At 40.9% G+C, this 22,078-nt stretch overlaps 2 protein-coding genes across 7 annotated transcripts in view; both read left to right on the plus strand.

The window, feature by feature from the left end:
- Positions 1-1,509: 1,509 nt before the first annotated feature.
- On the plus strand, positions 1,510-8,545 carry cxcl14 (chemokine (C-X-C motif) ligand 14). The gene is made up of 4 exons (XM_036547538.1): positions 1,510-1,820; positions 3,568-3,673; positions 6,364-6,477; positions 6,823-8,545. The coding sequence occupies exons 1-4, from the start codon at positions 1,757-1,759 to the stop codon at positions 6,836-6,838; spliced, it is 300 nt and encodes a 99-aa protein (XP_036403431.1). The 5' UTR covers positions 1,510-1,756; the 3' UTR covers positions 6,839-8,545.
- Positions 8,546-11,722: 3,177 nt separating this feature from the next.
- Positions 11,723-22,078, plus strand: part of fam13b (family with sequence similarity 13 member B) — a 47,384-nt gene continuing 37,028 nt past the window's right edge. For 5 of the 6 annotated variants that reach the window (XM_036547529.1, XM_036547532.1, XM_036547534.1 and 2 more), the window contains exon 1: positions 11,723-11,893. The gene's annotated coding sequence lies outside the window, so the exon portion shown is untranslated. Of the gene's footprint in view, positions 11,894-21,862; positions 22,000-22,078 lie in introns of those variants that run through there. The other variant, XM_036547530.1, reaches the window with a different exon arrangement.

Raw genomic sequence — 22,078 nt, forward strand, 5'->3', positions numbered from 1 at the left:
GCCTCTGTCGTCATAGCAATTAGAACCCCATGAATTAAAAATGGATAACAAAAGAAAATGATGATTAAACGCAAGGGAGGAGATTACTGTGATTTTAGCACAATGGTGACCATGCGGTGACGGTGTAGGCTGGGGTGCTCTTTGTGAATGGTAAGCTAATTTCAGCGGTATGTGGGATATAAAGGAAAGCAAACTGACATTTCAAGGTGTTGCCATGAAACCTTCTCATTAACCCATAGGCAACATCCTTAGGGCTAATGTCTCATTGCTCTCATATTTTTGCAGGTAAATATTAGAGGTGTAATTGTGTCCACAAATTTCCAAGGTATTATTTTTGAGGGAGAAAGTGAACATAGCAACACAAATGGCAGATCACAGACAAGGTCAAACTGATTTTATGAAGGATCTGAGCAGCTGTTGCACAATGTACAACAATCAGGGGACAGGGAGAACACATTTCTTCTAATAAATCTCCATTTCAAAGTATAATCTTCTGCAGTCATCTAATTAGATCAAGATGTGTGTGTGCACTCCCAAGTTTACTAGGAATGAACAAGGAGAACATTTCTTGATTTCTGGAAACATCTTCAAAGCTCTGAATTTCTGGGAACAGGCATTGCATTCCTGGACAGACACTGACATTTTATTGATTTAATGACAGTCGTGTAGAAGCTGAGTACAAGGCATCCACAGGGATGGCCAATCTGAATGTTAGATATGGACACTGTATTGTCATTGATTTGAAAATCTTGCTTATCCAAATGGAATGTCAGACTTCTAGCAGATATCTAATATGTTGATTATTTATTTGTGTTGCCTTTTAGTAAATCCGTAACATTTTTCTGATCTGGAAATAATGTGTACTTTACTGTTTTGTTGAGATAATACTGCACCTCATATATTTTTCCCCAAAAACCCGTGTGCACACACCCCTGTTTGCTGGAAGTGAACAACGAGATAATTTCTTGACTTTTCTGGAAAGCTCTGAAATTCTGGGAATGGCAAGGAGAGATACATAATGAAATTGTACTGATTTACTAAGTTTGCTTTGTTTTGATAGCCCGCATAGTATATACTCTTCCAAAAACTTTCAACTATTTTATGTACCAAAAAAGATGATTGTTTCAAGTTATCTCAATAACCTTCACTCTAAGCTCATTCGTAGTGCACGCGGATCAAATATCTCAATTAGGTAATGTTGACTCGTGCGACCTCAAGAGACTGAAGCGTCTGCCAAATATACGTGACATTTCCCCAATTCGCGTTTTTCTAAGAGAAACAGCTATGAATCGTTCCCCTGTGAATAAACCTAGAGCCCAATCAAATGCAATTATCTCTGTTTTCACCAGCCAGGCGTCTTTTTTGTTCTTCTCCTTCTTTCTTTCTTCCTTTCTGTATTCCACTTGCCTTATAGATGTGACTGATTCGTCGGCCTGCCGTGCATATTAATGAGGACAGGAGTGGGCTGTTTTTAAAAGCGGGTGCTCAAAAGCGTACAATCAGATGGCAAAAAGGAACGCCGCGCAGCGCAAGTGACATTTCGTCAGAGCGCGTCTAGTCCGCGGAGTTCGCGAGCACTTTACAGAGCGCAAGGCTTCTATATTGATTAAAAGAAGAGGAGAAATTATCGTCGGCGACAACAATTTCTAAAAAGTATCAGTGTGAACAGGAGTGAAATATTTACGTAACCAACATTCGGCACAGAATATAGCCTGACAAAGCCAAAAAAAATTGAGGAGGTTGTCTTCCAGACAAGATGAATCGCTGCACAGCTGCGTTAATTTTGCTGGTTATTGCTATATATTTTCTCAACGTAGAAGGTAAATATTTCCCAATTTTCTTTTTTAATGTTATCTATGTAGCTTACAAATCTTATCTTGCTGTCACTTAGCCATGCTACTCATTTTTTTGCAATAAACCAATCCTTTGAATACAAATGCTTTCTGAGAAGTGGAGACGTATGTATTCACAGTAATGATATTCGTTGACATATTACATATCGAGGGATATAACCTGCATTTATCATAACGACTGAGCAAGCTGATTTGATTTTGTTGACGTCCCAATTAAGTTTTTTCTATTTTGATGAGCTTGTTCTATGGCTAATTGGTCGTCGCAATTAATCATTCTAAGATATTGTTATGGTAGGCTAAATAGAAAAGTTCTGTTTGTATTTTGAAACAATTAATCCGATAACTGACCGATCATTGTTTAAAAGCAAATGGTGCAGCTACGACACTAACATGTGTACATACTGCCAAATGCTGCCTAGCACGTCCACAAAATGATCCTTCATCGTCAGATAAATCAAGCCTTTTCTAAATTATACATGTTCAAACGGTTTGAACCTTAACGTATTTTTACAATGCGCTCTGCCTTTCTCATTGGAATGACTTCTAATAACATTTTGAACAAGTGTTTCACAATGTTAAAAAGAACTAATCCAAAATTCACAATTTCTAACAGGATTAAACTGATTTTGCAGCACATCTGATTAAATCGTATGTGCCAAGACACCTGTTCGAAGTGATATGGCATTAGTGTGGTATTTACGGTTTGCATTTACAAGTCACTGGCCGGCTGCAACATTTGAAGTATTGTGTCCTGCCGCAACTCCACCATTTCCCTTCCGAATTCTTAGGATACGAAAGCAGCATGACATTAAATACTAAATACAATAAATACTAAGCGTCTAGACTTGCAAAGAGGTCACTGACAGGTTGTTAGTATGTTTCTGATTTGCTGTGTTACGACATCAATGACAGCGAGCAAGCTAGATGACAAGCATACGCACCGCGCGTATCCCGGACTTAGAACTGAAACTTTGAATGACCCAAAAACTGTACGACGTAGGCTACATGGGTAATTTATTTTTCCCATAACCATCGAGTTTTTATGTGTTTTCCTTGCTCTTTGGCTAACCTGATTAGTTGGCGTTGGCTTCTTTCTTCCAAGGTTTGTAAGAGACGGTGCTCAGCTTTGGGGAGCGGAGAAGATTGATGAAGTAAAGGATGTAGGTCATGCGCTCCCTCAGACAGGAAAATAAACAGCTGTTCACCACCGACTGTGGACTATGAGAGGAAAAAACTCGAGAGTTTTAGGTCAAGATCAAGAATATTTTTAACTTTGAGTGGGATAAACTTTGTGTCAGCATTTTAAGTTCGTTCAGCCAGAGGAGGGGTCAGCTTTGTAGTGGTGTGCATGTTTAACGAGATTTAGCTCTCGGTTTCGTGGACAGCTTAATGCGGATTTCTACACAGCTGCTGAATTGGGCATGATAGTTCTGTAAAATCAAGTCTCCTTAAAGAAAACACTCTCTTTAAAGACAACACCGAGATGGATTGTATCACTTCATGATCACAAAAAACTATTGTGTCAGACATCTCTAGCTGGAATCATTACTGGCATGCCCTATAAAAATTTGGAATTTGATTTCATGGCAGACTGTTAGATGCAAAAGCAGTTTCAGCGAAATGGTGATGATAACGGCTCTAGCTAATTACCTTGCTGTTCGCCTTGGTAGCCTGGCTATATTACTGTGTCTAAATATGAACCTTTGTCTTGCAGCTTACAAGTGCAGGTGCACACGCAAGGGACCAAAGATCCGGTACAAGGATGTGCAGAAACTGGAGATAAAACCTAAACACCCCTTCTGCCAGGAGAAGATGATCTTGTAAGCCTTACAGGTTTTCTTTTGTCGTTTCATCTCCTTTCTCTCTGTTCCTCTCAGCCATCCATGTATACTTCAGATCCCATCCTGAAACTGAAGGGGCTCCTTACTCCACCCATTTGTCTTATTATTTTTGTGTCACTCAATCTGAATTCAAAATCAAACAGGGGGATGTTATACAGTAACATGGGCCATCTGTACTGTAGCTTTTGAACAAGGAAATCAAGTGCTACTTAAACAGGTCAGTTGTTCCAGTGAATTCAAATTAGGCTGCAGAGCCTAGAGGCTTTAAAACCATGCGTGCATCAGCACCACTGATTATGCCTCATAGTGGGTGCCAGTTTTGTTTTAGCTCTTTTGAAACAGTAGATCTCAGAAGCCTAGTTTGAAGTATGCGATAAAGTCAACTGTTACATACATCTCAACATTTTTTTTGAGATTTGTTTGAGATAGAGTGCCAAGGGAAATAAATAAGAGCCGCCTGCCAGTTCCACAGTAGTGTTTATGTGTGTTGGGCCACTCCAAGTCAAACGAATCTATGCTTAGCTTTGTGTTCTGAAGCCAGCTGCGATAAAAAACGAATGCCTGACCTTCCCACAAGCCTTCAGGTCTTTCTCAAATGGACTCTCAATTGAAGCTTGATAACTGACAGCTGAACAAACCTGAAGGATGACTAGGAGAGGGCAGAGTTCAAGAAGTGAGTCTGGCATAAGGTTTATGACAAGTGGCCTCAGCACTTTGAATGTTTTGTCATGCGAGGAGGCTGTGTCCAGTCCTCTCTATCCGGCTGACTTTTGCAGATTACACATGCTGGTTCAGGCAGCTTCTGTAGGATTGTCCAGCGATGTCAGGACTTTTACACCTGGCTCTGCGGAGATGAACCTCATGCCCTGTAGTAGGTTCCAGTTATCCTGCTGGTGCTGTCTTCACTTTTTTTTTTTTTTGGTGCTCATTTTTGCCCCATTTGCCCATTTGATCTCTCGTTCTCAAAGCCCCCCTTGTCCACTCGAGCAGTTGCACAGATGGCTATTGTTGTCAGGCTGAGAGGCCTTGTGGCTGATAAGGGCCCCACACTCCAGATGAGAGCACATGTCTGCCTGCTTCTAAGCAGTTGCACACAGTCCTGCTCCATTGTGGTCTTCTATCAAGAGCCCATTGTCGTTTCCTCATATAACCGAGTCTTCCTGTTCAAACACACTGAAAGATCCATCACCTGAAATTTAGGGTTTTACTGCATCAGACAGTGAAGTACAGATAGCGGTTAAAGTATGGGTTTTGAAGATTTCCAAAAGGGATTGCATTAGCTTTGTTACCTACCTCATGTTTAACAGGTACTCTGTGTCCATCTGCTGTTCACCTGAAGTAGTGCAGGAAAGCAACTTTAGGAATCGCACAGGAAAATCATTAGCAGTAATCCATTGCTCAGCACTTGGAACTCATATCATTGTGCTGAACAGTTTAGTTGCATTTTCTAAACAAAGCTTGTTTGTTGTATGATATTTTTCTTAATTTACTAGGAAATTCAGAATTATTGTCAATGAAAAAAAATACGTTTGTTCTTTGAAAAGTGAATGACTTTGATATTACTGACAGTGATATTAAAAACAGTGAAAGATGATTTGGTGCAAAATGATTCTCTATCAGACTCTACACATTCAGTAGCAGATAGCTGTTAGGATGGCCCATCATTGTTCTCATACCTTTTCCTGCCAGATTTTGACCCGACTCTGAATCCTTGGGTTAGTCCACTGATTGTTGGGTTAGACGCTAGGATTAATTATGTGCTAAACAATTAGCAAGGCTATTTGCATAACAAGGTGGGCACTGGTGCTAGTGAAAACAAGCTCCCAGCAGGTTCCGGAAAGCATGGCCCCACTCTTCCCATTTGCTGGCATGGGTTTAGATCCCATACCAGATTAACATTCAGGGGCTACCTCTCCTGCTGCGACTCCTCCCCTTGCTTTCTCCAGTTCTAAGGAAGTGTTGGGACTGGATGGGAGCTTCCCTTGGCTGTACAGGTGAATAATTAGAGGGGACACGCGATAGCAGGATGTGAATTTGAGCAACCCTAATGAAAGGCTCTGGGCAAGCGCGCAGCTCTTTTTGTGGCTGTACTAACTACTGCTGTTGCTCATACAGGCAGTGAATTCGGGCACAGAAAAAGACAGCCCCTGTGTTCTCCCTCTCCTTTCTTATATGTATATATTTACTCTGACTCACCGTGATTTTTCTTCTGCACCAGGAAACTATCTACTGTACTGTACCCTCTGCTCAACAGGAAAAGAGATGATAAAGGAGGTTATGGCAATTATGGTTTCATAGCCTTAGTGGTTTCCTGAAGTAATTATCACTGTTACTCTTTTTGAAAATGACTGATTTCTGGTGATTTGATTAATACATGTTTCCTTTATAATCCTACACATTCAGCGCTTTTGTGAAGACATCTGCCATTGTAACATGCCAGACAAGTCATTTGGCTTGGCTCTTCAATGCTTTTGGACTGAAACACTGCAGACCTGAGGCATAATACCAGCTCAGGCCAGACCCACTTTACTTTTCCAAAGCTTGTTTGTTGAAAATGGTGGAGTCTAAGGTAGCAGCTGATTACAGGTGGTGAGCACATACAGGGAGATATATCACTTACATTTACATAAATGTCTTACATAAATGTCTTTTTTTCTGTTTTTGTTCAGTGTTACCATGGAGAATGTGTCTCGCTTCAAAGGGCAGGAGTACTGCCTGCACCCTAAACTGCAGAGTACCAAGAACCTGGTAAAATGGTTCAGGATCTGGAAGGACAAGCACAGGTGAGCCACTTCAGATGCCGGTGTAGTGCCTCGAATGAACCCTAGGATGTTCATTTCAATGAAAACACTTCTGCAAGATAAAAGGCACACGCATGGACTGTTTTCACATATTGTATTGCGCTTCAGGGCTATACCAAACTGTCAATTCACAAATGGCCATGTTTTATGGAAGTGCCCCACCTGCTGTCCGTTCACGTTACAGCACAGCTGAGCAGAACGATGATGATGAAACCAGTCACGGTGCTGGGCACCCCCATGCCATGCTTTATTCCTGTGCAGAAGAAGCGTGGAGATTAATACTAACGTTCTCCTGAATTCCCCTTTCCTCTCTTTCTTCTCCTGTAGGGTATATGAGGCCTAAGACCCAAGTGGATGCAAAAGAGTGGGGAAAAAAAACATCCAGACAGATCAGACTGTTTTTCGAAAGCACAAGACATATCCCAAAACACTTATGGCTTCCTCAGATATAAAGTAGGGTAAGATTTACCAAGGACATACAATTTATAATCCACTGGTGCCATTTTTAAAAGAATGAAGTCAAGTAAGGCATGATAGTATTACTGACTTAAGTATTTCTCAGTCGTAATTACAGTTCATAGTAGCATGTCCTGTATGTATATATTAAAGACTATTTACCAATTTCAGCATTAACCTGCAATGCTGTGGGAAAGGTCCTTGATAATTCTGGTCCATAGTGTGTTTGGATAGAAAACATTGAGCCCCTAAACCTATATATATATATATATATACATATGTTCCAGGACTATGTCAGTGTCTTGGAGCATGCGCTGGGATCCAGTGGTTTTTACTGTTGTATCCCCTGGGATTTACACTGTTGTCTTAGTGTGCTTTCCAGAAATGTAGAACAAATATAGTATATGTGTGTAGTGAAACAGATAAAGGGGTTGTCTTTTTAAAATTCTTTTTTTCTCTGTTTTTGGCAGTTTTATAATATATGTATTTATTTTTACTGTAAGGCACAGCATCATAGTCCCTATCTTATTATTTTCATTTGCAAACATGCATTACAAAGGATTATAAAAATAACTTGGAAGGCATGTCTGTTAAGATTACACTATTATTCTAAGAAACTGTTCTTTCAACTGAAACATGATTTCGTCCTGGTCATCTTGGTGAAGGGTAACATGCATGGGGCTGGAGCGATGCTCCAGAAGACTGTCCTATGTGCCTCATCGGCTTGGGATGTGGAGAAATGCAGCCAGGAACATACCTGTGATTTACATTTACATTCACATTTATTTACATGCTTCCATGGTTATCCACTGAGAGTTTTAATTTAAAATGTATCAGACCTGTAAGTGTAATGGAAGATTCCCCAATTGCCTGTCAGATAAGCACTTAACATCTACGACTGATAACCTTATTCAATAGTGCTCCACTCCTGCCCTTTCGGTTATACATGCTCACTGTTTGAATGGCACTGGTGTTGATTAAAGTGGTTCCATTGTACATATACATAAACAAAAAGGGAACAGATTACTTTATCACTCACAGTATCATATTGCATACGTACAGCCATTGATTAACAAGCTGGTCATCATTCTGATATTCTGTGATGAAAAGTGTTTTGTGATGGACTGCACAGCTAATTTGTGAATGTCCAATACGACCCAAGGCGATTTCAAATGATGGTTACTTGTGTCCACCCATTCAATGAGATTATTTCATTAAGGGGTATAATTATTTTATAAACTGTTATTTTTTATTAATCTTTGATATGATGCCATTTGCATTTCCACCAAACTGAATGTTATGTCTAATACTCTATTCTTTGCTAAAACTGTGCATTCTACTTGTTTTATATACTATATATAAATATATATATAAATAAGCAGCTTGTAAATACACCAGTAGCCTATGTTACAGAAAATCAAATTCATTTATGATATCTTAGTGTAATGTATTGTATTACTGAGTTATCGTTTTGCTATTTAAATGTTCAATAACAGAAATATTCGCGTTTCTGCGTTGGGGCTCACCCACCCAACACATCTTTCCAAGAAATTCCAAGGAGTGTACGTAATGACCAAGCAATAAAATGGTTTGAAACGGAGCCCCATGTTGTTTTATTTCAGTGTTCATTATTTTTCATTGTTTGGTTTCAGAGTGTTTTCTTTTAAACAAATTTATCGAAACAAGTACTGCTTCAGTAATTATAAACATGAATGCTATAACAATATGGAGAGCCCGGAATTGCCATGTGCTGACACGTCACTAGGTGTCGTTCTTTTACAACAATGGTGTTCACGTAGACCTACTATAATACACCGGGTTATTCGAATTAAAGCTTATTCTATGGATCGTCTGAGAAATAGACCATGAGCTGGTTTAGATCAGCAGCTCTATTGATATTTGGAGAGCCCATGCAGCATTGATCCAAAAAAAAAAAAGAAAATCAAACCCCACTACTACTGCATTACGTATGCATTATCTAATAAATCATATCTTATGTCCTATTTGTGTGAAAAGGTTTTAGCTTCAATGCACGTTCACTCATATTCAATTAAATGTGATCATTATTATTTCAAATCACAGCCCTGTAACAATGTAGCTACACATTCTACTCGAAGAAAATGGCAGATAAGTCACACGTCCTTATTTAAAATTGATACGATAGCTTGTGGTTTTGAATCATGCTCGTAACGCTATACTATAATGAAATGGGATGGCCGGAATTTTTAATATTAGGGTTCAGATGAGTTCGAGGCTGTCGGAGGAGGTGACTGCATTTCTAACATGTCTGTACGGTCCTTTGTGTGACGATATAATTACACAAAACAATAAACATATGCGTCACTGCCTCATCTGAACTTCAAGTGAGGAAGTGTAAGAATTTATCCGCGATTGACAGGGTTTGTAATATTAGCCTTCACTGTCAATGAAGATACAGCTGCTCGCACTCAGAGTGAAATTAGCGACCAGGTATCGAGACGGTAGATTAAGCATTGCACCACCACTTTCGTCCATTTCCCTTGCTACCTGCTTTGAAGACATGCAAAAAGACGTCGTCGCCATTTCCGATATTTTACAGTTTCCCTACTGCTTAGGGGCAGGTAAAACGCACTTGCGCATGCGTATTGAAGATGCCCAATATCTGAGTTGCCCGATGATCCATTTTGGCTGTGTGTCTGAGATGTTTAGCAGGTTCATCTTGTACTGCTGCAATTCATATTTTTTTTCTGACCAATGTTTTGTTCTCTGCAACTGTCTTTGAATTTATTTCATATCACCAACACTGAGACAGCTTTCTCATTATTATGTAGTTTATATATGGCTTGTTGGCAAGAGAGATTCATATGTGTGGTTCTGTTGATTTTTTAAAAATGTTTTTTGTAGCTTGAAATACATTAATACTTGAAATACTTGAAATTTCTAGCTTACTAGCCAAATAGCTTACTATAATGCATGTTACATAAGAAACATACACAAGCATGTGTATATGTAGAGGACAGTACACATCATCGGCGCACTTGCTAGATACTTATTTGTAGACCACTTATGTCAATCCCGTAGGTATATTTATTGACATTACTATCTTTGATTTTTAGTAATATTCTGTGTTTGGCTTAGCAATGAATTGTGAAAATGTGCAGCCAAGAAAACGAGTTTAGCCAGTAGGTGGCATTCACAGTCTTTCACTGAACTATGTGTAGCTCCTACGTTGAGATTTTAAATACAGTTCCTCCTCCCTCCCGTAACTGTATGTCAACTGTAATATGTGGTGAATAAATTTACATAATGTGGGCTGGTTAAAAGCTATTTGAATCTAAATTGCGCATGTCACAAATGATGATGATTGTCGTGTCTACATACTAGATGTTCTTCACAAAGGTCTGCGTTGTGCTATCAAATATTCATTCGTTTGATAAGGAATGGATGCTGCCAGAGTCTAGCCTTCATCCCATACAACACCCAAAAGTCACGTGATTCCGAAAGATTGCTTATCGTCTGGTTGCTAGAAGATATCATTTATACGGCGCCATTGGCGTCAAAAGCTAAGATGCACAGGAACCGCAAAATTTAGTAGGTTTTTGAAAATATTTTTTATTAGCAATACATGATAATATTCCTCATTGTGAAGAATAAACACACGTTGCTGCCAAGGACAGTGACGGTATGGTCAAGATCATTTGCCTAAGTAATACATGGTGATACATAAAACCATTACTCTCATTGTGTTTGTTGTAACCATGAGCCCCGGCGGCCCTGAGCGACTTTATGTCACTATTGTGAAACGTCACACAGTTGCCCAGTATCATATCATTATACATATATATATTTTTTTTATCTTACTAGCAATTCATGGCATAATAATGCATAGCCTAACCATTGTCAAAGCATAACTTTAACTGTTTAGATTTCTGAAACAGAAAGAAGCAAACTTACACAAAAAGGATTTATTTTTAAAACCCACAAACAAAACAGGAACCAGCCTAAGCATAGCCTACAGCCAAACCAACTCAATCGCGTGCCACTGCACCCTCACACCTGTATTTAATAAGCTTGATTAGCCAGGTGAGGTTTGTTAATCAATGACTGGCTTACACAGACAATTACAAACCAACCTGTAACAATGAAACAATTAACTGGTTAGATGTTTGTAACAAAAAATGAGCTCAGTTATTGACAAATTATCAATCTGAAAGATAAAAATCCTCAAGACACTTGGCAAGTTAATTTAACAAACAACTAACGATTAAACGATGAACAGTTCTGGGGGACAGGTGAAGGTTCTTCGATATAACGACAAAGATATGTTCCTAACGTGATATGTACTTGAAAATGCAATGCCACTGCTGATTAAAAAAGCGTGTATACATACACAACGCCAAAACGTTTACAGTATAATATATAATGTGTGTATATATAGGCTACATATATATGTATGTACATACATATACCCGAAAAAAACATTTAAATGTACATATATATGTATACAGTATTCCGATGTGTCTTATTTTACTCAAACCAACAGATGACGAGGCGCAACGAATGTTCTGGAAAAAGTGAGTGCATGCAGAGGGTGTTATCGGCCATTCCGTTGCTCCTCATTACCTTGCTATTCTGGTGGCCTTATTGGGTGGTGACGGCGATCCTTGCGTGAGGAAGTCTACCGACTGCTGCTACAGTGCGCATGTGCAGAGAGAGGCGGGGACAGAATTTGGCAGCTCTTTCTCCTCCTAGTGGGTGTGAGACCTTTTTGCGACGAGCTGTAAACGGCATCTCGAATTGGACTAACAAGGAACCGATGCAGTTCGCTCGATTATGTCCTCAGTAGATTGTTTACACCATCATTGTTCTTTATTTTAAGAAAATACGTTGTCGAATATTGCTAAATTGTGAAAAAGCAATACTTTTATGTTGCTTGTTCACGATTCCTCTTGGATTTGACCTGGTAGGTGCACTGGCTCTTTTGATTCGCTACATTTAGCTAACGTTACCCATCTTGATGCTTTAACGTTATTCCCGTTTAATTTGAAATTGCATGCGAGTATTACTTTTTATAATTGTTAGCAATCGATTTCTCTACAATCTTACGACCCTAGTTAAATGTCTAGTTACATCGAACTCTGTCAATTGACCTGCAGGTAATTGTTTTAGACACTAACTGCTTATTATTGTTCGTTGAGCTAACGAATCGTTAACGTTAGCCAACTAGTCTAGTAATTTGCCGTTTTAATTTCGGTTTCGTACAGCCAAGCTATGGAATCATAACGTAAACGAAACTTGCAGCTAACCATGTGAATTTCATTTGTAATCCCGCGGGGCCGGTTATCTCTTTCATTTCATCACAAGGATTGAAGTTTGTAGTTATCTAGATGGCGAGCTATCTTGTAGCTAATGTGCTTGTTACGTATGTATTACCTAGCCATCTAGCAAGGTAGCTGAGAGCGAGTCATTTAGCTTGTGAGCTAGCAACGCTGGCAAAGGATGTCAAGAGGTCGTTAGCTAGCTAAATTGTTAACGAAACAGTTATTGTAACGTACCTAGAAATGTACCATTGAATGCTCACTAAACAATATAGCTAGTCAGCGAGCGTACAAAATTTACATAAGACACGTACGTAAGGATACAAATATGAATCAGAAGACGAGAAGATGTTAGCTAGATATGCAGCTGCTTGTTAGCCATGTTTGATTAGCTAGTTAACGTTAGATAGCATCCTAGCATTCTAGGTACACTTGATATCGAAGCTGATAGTTTATGGAGGAAGGCAAAAGCACTGCATTACGGAAGTGTAAATTTAAGTAGCTGGCCGCCTAGTTGTTTTTCGTTTGGCAATTAACGTTACGTGTGGCATGTCTTGTCATATGTGGGGGCGCACTATCCGATTGATGGAAGCAAATTGGTGGCTGTACGCTGATGAATGCGGTACAGTGGTTAGCGAGCAACACATGAAGGCTGCTTTCTAGCAGACAGATACGCCAGATGATTGTGTAATAGACATTTTTGTGTGGAGAGGACTGGGCGAAGGTTTGCTCAGATCAAAAAAGCAGCCATATGTAGCACTGAGGTTTGAAAATCCCTTCAAAGAAGTGCTCACAAATATATTAAGTAGGCTAGTTATTTTCATTTTTTTGTCGTGTCGAAATCTGGTCAGATAATAGCCATAACGCTACAGGATGTGAAGTTGTCTCCGAAAAGGCAATAGTTGCTCCATTTTTGCAGACAGGATATTAATATCCCGTGGCATAACTGGGGCATATAAATGAATATGTTTCGGGGGTATTCTGTTTGTTCAGCGTTCATATGTAGTATTACAATCTAGTGGGCAACTTTACATTCTTCGATATCGGTTCTCGATACGTCATGCCACGTTTTTTAATTGTTGTTAGTAAACACTATATTATGTATCGGTGTTTTATTGTCGTGATCGTTGTAATTTGTGCCCAGTGAACCAGTTTACAATGGAAACAGGGCGCTTCAATGTCCCATGACCCACGTGTCTTAAGTGGGTAACACTCTGTTATGTAAACGTGAAAACAGTTCGATTTGGTTACAGCCGGGAATGAAAACATGTTGTAGCAAAGTTCGATTTGCCATGCATTTTAAAAAGTCCTTGTTTGCAAAACAGTTTTGCTTCGACAGCGATGATACAAGAGGGTGTGTGTGTGTGTTCTGTGTGTTGTACCAGGCTACCACTTGAGGGTACAAGGGTTTTAGGCTTTAGAACATACTCTCGGTATAGTCTTGTGGAATCTGCCTTTTTAATTGTGTAAAGAAATTCCTTATCTGCTTTACAAGATAGGATCAAACGGTTTATGCCATGTTTGTCACATAGACCTAACTAGTAGTTAATAATTGGTGATTGCACATTCTAAAGAGGTTTGAATCACTTCTCTAATGGTATGGCAGACAAAAGCAGGCATTTCAGATTTTTAAGAAGCATCCAGGCAGTGGCTTTGAAAGACAGTTGCCAAGAGCAAAACTGCCACATTGTTTTTGCAGCCTTAATGCTTCATACACCAAGTATCTATGTTTCTGTGGCCAGCCACTGTGTTTTTGTTTTAAGAACACATATCCCATGCTCTTTTCTTGCACCAGTATATCTTGTCTTGTATAAAGTTGAAACACAGCCCCTATCAGGAGATATACATTACAGTATGTGCTGCATGTGCCTGGGTAAGTGCAATGTTGCTACATTACACTGGGTGGGAATGTAGTTTGGTGGTGCTTAATTTTAGGAAAAAAAATAGTTAAATTCTGTGCAAACGTAAAACATATAAATAAATACATATGTATGTATGTATATAAAAATATATTGGCATGACATTTGAGCAGTGACCTGTTTTTTCATTTCCATCTTATTGAAGTAGTGTCCACAGTCTGAACAGTAACACCTTGTTGTTGAGGAAATGACAGGAAAATGGGACAGGTAGTGGATCTGCAGAGGAGAGTGGTCTTCACACAGTTGTTAGGGAGCATATAGTCACTATCCTAGTGAATTGTGTTCGGGCTGTAAAGCTATTTGGCTTTTGATGGTATCTGAGGACACTGCAGCAAGAAATTGTAAATCTCAACCAAGACCCTGCATTCTTTGCTCATTGCTGTCCCAGTTAAAGAGAGTTAAAGGGTTGCAGTGGCCACTTGGACTGTATGTTTTTTCATCTGTTGAACTGGAGCCAGTCTATGATGAGCTGGTGCTAATGTTGGCTGCCCGTATGTGGGACAGTTGTTTTTCCATTGCACTACCTGCGTACAGAGCTGTAGCTCATCCTTGAAATACAATTGGAAACATATTTCATCCAGCGACAATTCCTGTGTGGGTCAAGTGCTGTTCGCTGTGCTGTTTCTTGGTTTTTGTCATTCACCCATATTGATGAACACTTTATTTTTTCCTGGAGGAACCTTCTGAGGAGGCTCTCTGTCACTCCCTGCTGCAGTGAGGTTGAGTGACAAGTATGTTTTCAGCTTCGCGGGTACAGGTAACATTTCTCCCAATGAGCCATTAAATCTTGCAAGTCACGTGTGGCGGTTGTCTTAAGAACGAACGACTAGAAAAACACCAGAGAAGTGTTTTACACATAAGTCAGAGAACAAAGGGTTGGACTTCCAAACAAGGGCCCAAAGGAGCATGCAGGTCAGAAGAACGTGTTCCTATAAATAGACCGAAGAATCCGAAAAGGTCGAGGGTTACATTAATACAGATGGCGGAGCAATGAAGGTCACTTTTCCCATTTCTTCTCTTAAGAATATTAAGCATTCCGTTAATGCCAGGGTTGCTCATTAAACATAACTAAATGTCTAAGATCACAATGCAGCAGGAGGGACCTAGAGACTAATGGATGTTTGGCTGGTAACAAATGTATGTGCCAGAGAATGGCGGCAGAATAGGCGAACCACGTGAGGTGAGCTCAGAGTTGTGAATTGCAGTCGTTTTCTTCTTCACGTATTTGCACTGAATTGGATACTTATGTAGATTTGTTTATATTATGTTCTAATGATGCATATATCATCTTATGCCTTAAAACGTCTACAGTAAGTTAGACCTATATACCTATATGGTAATTGTTAGATTAAATTTTTTTGGTATGGGAAAAGTTAACATAGAGTTAACAGTAATTGCAGGCTTGGAGGAGATGGAGCTAGTTTCAACCATTATATCTGTTACGAGGTGAATTTGGCGACATGGCTGAAACTGGCTTGATAAGTTAGGATCAAATTCTGGTTAATTTTTATCATTATTTGTCATAACTTAAAACATCTGTTTTGTTTAAAGGAAAGACAAGTGTAGTGGACATTTTAGGGAAAATATGATCCTGAGTCTGTAGCTCACGCTGGATTTGTAACATCTTGCTCATTATTTCACCATGGCACTGCAGTAAAATGAAGCCAAGAGTGTGGGTGAAAAAGCACAAGCACGCGTGTGTCTGCGAACAGTGAAAGGCTGGCATTCTCAGGTTTCCCTGGCTCTTCTCTAACACTGCCCTGCGGTGGACCTTGAGCAGAATGCTCCTGGTTGTGTACATCGGGCCAGGCTTGTGTTGTGTGGCGGGCATTTGGCTGGACGCTCAGGTTCCCATTAGCCCGTTCCGAGATGGCAGCCAGTCACCAAGCACAAGAGGACCAGGCCTCCTGTGAGCAGCAAATACACCCCCACACGGCCTTTGCCTTTTTACTTGAACTGTGTAAGGATAGCTTCCTGCCTTCATTTGCCTCCTTCAGAAGTTTCAGGGTAGAACGTCATCTCAAAGTAAATACGCTGTCGGAGGTGTATCCAAGTTTGAAAGTCCCCTCATCTGCTCCTCTCAAGATATTTTTGGGAAGGGGGAGATATGGGAAAATAGGAAGTTAAAATCTAAAAGAGCAAACATGTATGAATAACAGTTATTACTTATTATTCCAACTTTAAATATGAAATATTTAGAGAATTTTTTTGGGGGGGAGGAGATTGAAAGTCCTGTTTTTGTTTTAGTTGTGGATTTTTTCCAGTGAAGTTTCAGTTTTTAATGGTTAGAATGTCACGAAATGGAATATAGGAAGTCCCAAAGCCCTCAGCCCCCCACAGGGTGCGATTGTTGAGAAACGCTGTTGTTTTTAATCCCCGCCGGCCAAGCAAAACCAAACATGGCGGACCCCCGAAGAGCCAAGGACAGAACGTCCGAAAGACAAGACAAACCAACGCCTTCACAGCAGCGTGAAACTAGCCTGCTCACAGATTCCCAAAACAGAACTGCCGGCGCTCGGATAACCTGATGTCCCGCGCAGCATCCCGGATGTATATCCCCTCTCAATGCCTAAAGCATATGGTTTGAGAAGATGTCCTGCCCTTTAAACATGCTGAATGTGTGCTGTTCAGATTACCGCTCGCGCCAGCTGTCCTCCAGGAGATTTCCCCCTCCGCCCGCTGGCTTTGGACCATGCCCCCTTCTCCGAATGCCGGATTTGCACACCATTTCTCTCATGTAATTGGCTCCCAATTCACAAAGTGTACCAAAAGTATCACAGCTACGTTTATATGGAATTACGTGTTAGTATTTGGTTAGACTTGGGGAAGTACCTCAGACAGGCTTTTCAGAAAGTATTTTTGTCGTCTGGTGTTACGGCTGACTGTGACCGCATGGGCCGTGCAGGATCCTTTAATACACCGTAAGTGAGAGATGCAGCAGGAGCAGGGTGAGTTTTCCCTTTATGATCAGAAGAGTTTGTGAGAATGGGGGCGGAGCCCTTTTGCTGCAGGCTCAGTTTCCCTCCGTAAACAAGAGCTCTGGGTGAGAGGTCATAGGAAATACAGCAGCGCAGCAAGTCCTCTGGGTAGCGATAAAGCGCGGCTACCTGTCATCCTCCTCTGCAGCTCCACTTGTACGCTGTGCTGGCTTACTTTGTCTTCATTCTGGATTGGATGTGTCAAAACCAAGAGTTTTCAAAGGGGCACAAGACACACCAGATATACTTTGTCTAGCACAGTCTAAAATGTTCAAATTGTTAAAGGCCATGTAAGTGCATAAGATGTCATCTGTCTTCACACTCTGTCGTGCTGACTAGTACTTCCCATTTTCAGTTTCATATACAGTGAAACTGCATGTCACTGCCAAGGTAGCTGAACTGCAGTTTCCATTTGGAGGGCAAATTAATTCGGGGGAAAGTGTTCCTTGGGTCAAGGATCATTGTACTGTAAATAGAGTTCAGGACAATAAGGCAAAATCTTACCTCAGGGGGTTTGAGCAGCCTTGTGGAAATTTCCATTTGCTGCAGAGTTGATGAAAAAATTCTGAATCGGTAATCTGTATGCCAAGTCTTACAGAGATATTGGCTTTTGAAATTTGCCAAGACGTGGTGTTCTTGCTTTGTAATTTGTATTTGCTTTACCTGTTTTTTGGGGGTTTTTTTTTTTTTTGGTACTTTGTGTTTGACCACTAAGGGTGCTTTCACACTAGTGCTTTTGGTACAGACCCGAGTCCGCTTGAGCCATTAGTTCGGTTCCTTTTGTTGATGTGAAAGCTGTTTTCCGAACTCGTGTGCGCATCAAGGGACCGCACCCGAGTCCTCCAGACAACGGGGGTCTGGGGTACGGTTCACCTCAACTCCAGTGTGGTTCGCATTTGGTGTGAAAGCTGTCCTATCTAAAACCAGTCGTAAACACTATGTGGCAATTCACGCTCGTCGCATCTAAAACTATTAGGGAAATAAGTGCAGATAGCCACACCATTCGCTCACCTTGAGGGTATGCGTGTATGCTCTGCAAGCAAAGCTGCAAATTCATTTCGCATTGCCGCCTGTCTCCTCACAAACCTCCTTATCCGAGCAGCTCGCAACACTCTCAGACAGCGGGACGCATTTATGGCATAGTGAAAATGCCAAACACGGTTATATTGGTGCTGACACCATATTAACAAAAAGATGAATAAGAAAACAAATATAGTGCGGCTTTCCATTTTGCCTCCCTTTTTGTATCGTTGCCTAGCGACATTGGTAAATAAAAGCTGCATGTTCGTTACGTGCTGATGACGTAAACGGACGAGGGTTTGCAGCCAAAAAATGTAGTGTGAAAGGAGACCAGCGGTGGAATAATCGCACCCGAGTTCGGACCAGCAAAATGGACCAAGGTTGAAAACAGCTTTAATGACTGCGCTCATCAGCGGTCAACAGAAAATGGGCCAGGTCTGAACAAACTGTGAAGATGGTATTTGTTCATTTCTGCAAAATGGCAGCCCTCAGTGTTAAACATGTCATCTCTGTGTTGTTTACCATGTTTGAAGAAGCAGAACTAACAGATCAGTTAGGTATAAAAAAGTCAATTTATGTTAACAGCTGAGTCAAACTAATGTTGTGCTTGAATGTGACGCCTTTAAAAACCACCCTAAACTCATTTGCTTCAGTAGCAGGTCTGCCATTATTGCTCTCCAGCTCCCTCACAATTATTCCACTTGGATTTGAAATGGACGGTCATGTTGCAGTGAAACTTGTACGGAGTGTGATGGACGAACATTGTGATGGAAGCCGCTCTGGATAAGAGCGCCTGCCAAATGCGTGTATGGTAATGTAATGTCATGAACGGGCACGTTTTGCTGCGTTTTGGCCTTTTGGCAAGTGGCAGCCATTCACTGAGACTGTGATGCAAAGATGATGGAATGTGTTTGTTCACGAAGACCTGCTTTTTAGGTCAGGTGCCACCAGACAATTTCCAACCTCATATTTACAAGGAGAGAAGAAATCTCTGTGATTCTTTTTTCCTCCCCAGACAAGGCCTGGGAAATGTGTGCTTAAATGCAATCATTCGGCAGACTTTCTGAATCTTTTTCTTTGCCCTGGGAGGAACCCTCCAGGCAGTCTTACTTTTTATGTGGATCGGAGCATATTTTCATTTCTGTCTGTGCCAAATGCAGACTAACTCGCTGTGCAGAAACAGGAAGGTTGAGCGAACAGCTGGGTCATTCCATGGCAACCGAACTAGAACGGTTGCCAGACCGTCTCTCGTTTTTGCTAGAAAAATTCACCTGAAGGAGCTTTGGCCTGCTGAGATCAGAACTGCTAGTCCTTTATGTTTTTCAAGAAATATTCTCTTCAAGCTGTGACCTGGCAGAGGTCTGCTTGAAGTGAAAAATGACCCAGCAGAGTTACGAAACCCTGTGAAGAATCCCCCAGGTCCTCTCGTTGTGTTGGGTTTCGAGCATTCCATTATTGCCGGTGACATAGATACAGGAGAAAGAAATTCCAATAGGGGTGTCTACGTGACCTGGAACCATCGCATTTCTTCCAGCAAGGGGTCAGAGGTGATGAGTTCATATGAGACATTGCTAACCTGCCCTTTGCACATGCTGCTGTTTCTACTGGTGTTTGTCATTCAGGACATGTTTTTCAGATACAAACTGGTTGTAAAGATATATTTTTTTATGTTAATTTTGACAATATATCAAAGCAAATAATTAATGCTTCTCAAATCCTTTGTATTAGAAAACTGTACCTTCTCTACAGGACTAATTTGCTAGCCACACAGCTAGTAAGCTAAGGGTTCATAGCCAAGTCCCTATAGTGAAGAGGTTTGTGAAGTCTGGTAAACACACTAACAGCGATGCTGCAGAGTTGGTCAGTGTCTTTAAAACATAATTCATTCTCCTCAGTCATATTTAAAATCATTTGTAAGTCATTAGGCCACAGTGGTTATCTCTTCAAGCTCAAAACAATTGCTCTGCTCATGCCCAAGATCAAAGAAGTAGTGAACCACTCTCAGTTCCATTTACCCAGTACTGAAAGGAACACGTAGACCCCTTCTGCCCTTCTTAGTTAAATAACACTATCTTCTCTAGGCTGTCCCCCACAGAGTTTGGGTTATTAATTAGTAAATGCCATGGGGCGAAGCTCAATTACTGTGTCAAGGGTAGTACTCGGTGCTCTCTCTGTCACTCGGCCTGTCTTTGCTAACTGCATAATTTGTCAATGTCACACTGTCATAGTGGCTGGGCCTCCACCAGCAACTGGGTTTAATCATATTTTTTTCAGACTCATGGGTTGAAAACAAGAGCATGCATTTGATGAGCAGGATTTATGTATCATGACAAGAGCATGTTTATGTATCAATACAAACAAACAAAACAATGTTGATTTCATTAACTAGGGGTCAAATGAATCTGCATAGAGACCTTGTCTTGGAGAAAAGTATGTATCTACCATATGATACAATGGTCAGCTGTGATCATTTTTCATGATTGAACCCTTGGTTTTGGCTCGGCAGCGTAACGTTGCTGTATTTTGCTGTAATGCCACAACTGTCTTCTGTCTATGCAGCCATTTTATGAAGAGGGAACTTTGTAGAGGTTGACTGGTCTAGCTTCCCATTGTCCTTGCCAGCTTTTTTAGCACATGAGTGTAACTCCAGAATCACTGTGGACGTTTTTAGCCAAATGTATTCACTTTCTTTGGTCGGCTGTCAGCTTTCTGTTCTTGGCCGTGCATCACTAAGACCTAATGAGAGGCCATGTCAGTTTATACCTGTGGTGCCTTTTGATGCAGTCACCTGACAGATACCGTTGAAGGTCTGCATGTTGTTCTGCTGCAACAAAAAGATTCACTGGGGAGTATCAAACAGTGTTAAAATGGAAGACTAAAAATGTAGACCCAGTGCTAATAGTTTTGCGTCCCTCACTTATAAACATCTGAAGCTGCACAATTCTGTGCCATTTTTCTTGCCATTTTTTTAGCCACCATTACAGTTCCATCCACTGCCATCTGGTCACTTTTAAAATGTCCAAATCAAAGTGGAGGGGGGGGGGGTACCTGCAGCATGGAAAGATCAGTCAACATTGTAGAACAAGGGGAATATTTGATAAAATTACCTGTTCAAGGCACTAATTACATACATCAGTAGAGTGGTGAGTGGTTATAAATGCCAGGCATCAAAAAGCTTCAGGGCCTAGGGATAAAATGGCATGTTAGTTTGTGAAAGAGTGCCTGTTTAATTGTGGAGGTAGGAAGAGAAAAACGGAAGGCTGCAAGTTTGGGATTGCTGTTGAAGGACCTCGACAAGCAGGATGCCTCAGTCCCACAGGGCCCGCGTGCCGGCGAGTTTGTGTGACAGCCAAAAAATCGGGTATGTTGCTCCGCAGAAGTCCGCCGTCCCCACCTTCTTCTGCTTCTCCTCTAACAAAGGAGGACATTGTGGCTCGAAAGGGCAAGGCACGTGACGTGTGGGATTAATACAATGACAAGCCCACAATTTATTTTCCTGTGCCACAAGATATTTACAGTCAAGGTTCCTGGTGTAGTCCTCTCAGAGACACGTAGAGAACATTTTGTCCCGGCAACCCACAGGCTGCGCTTCCCTATTTAATATTATTTTGATTTTGAGCAGCGCTGTAGGGAAGAAAGAGGGGTCCCAGAGGGCCCAGAGATGTCCAAGGGCCACTCTTTGATTTGTTTTTGTATGGAAATTTGCTTTGATGCTGTGCTGCAAGAGAAGGAGCTGGCAGAGAATGGCTGGCCATGAAACGTTGTGACCAGTAGAATACAGCCAAGCTCTGTAATCACATCGCCGGAACAGGACAAGGACATTGGAAATTACAGGTGACGGCAGATACAAGTCTTTATTAACTTTAACCGGGCTAATTATGTGATTTGTATAAACAAAATACCTTGTAAAGAA

Source organism: Megalops cyprinoides, chromosome 16 (assembly GCF_013368585.1).
Source record: "Megalops cyprinoides isolate fMegCyp1 chromosome 16, fMegCyp1.pri, whole genome shotgun sequence".
NCBI lineage: Eukaryota > Metazoa > Chordata > Actinopteri > Elopiformes > Megalopidae > Megalops > Megalops cyprinoides.

Coding starts and splice junctions, on each gene's coding strand:
- cxcl14 (XM_036547538.1), top strand. CDS start 1,757: ATGAATCGCTGCACAGCTGCGTTAATTTTGCTGGTTATTGCTATATAT. Junction 1,821..3,567: donor ATATTTTCTCAACGTAGAAG/GTAAATATTTCC, acceptor TTTGTCTTGCAG/CTTACAAGTGCAGGTGCACA. Junction 3,674..6,363: donor TGCCAGGAGAAGATGATCTT/GTAAGCCTTACA, acceptor GTTTTTGTTCAG/TGTTACCATGGAGAATGTGT.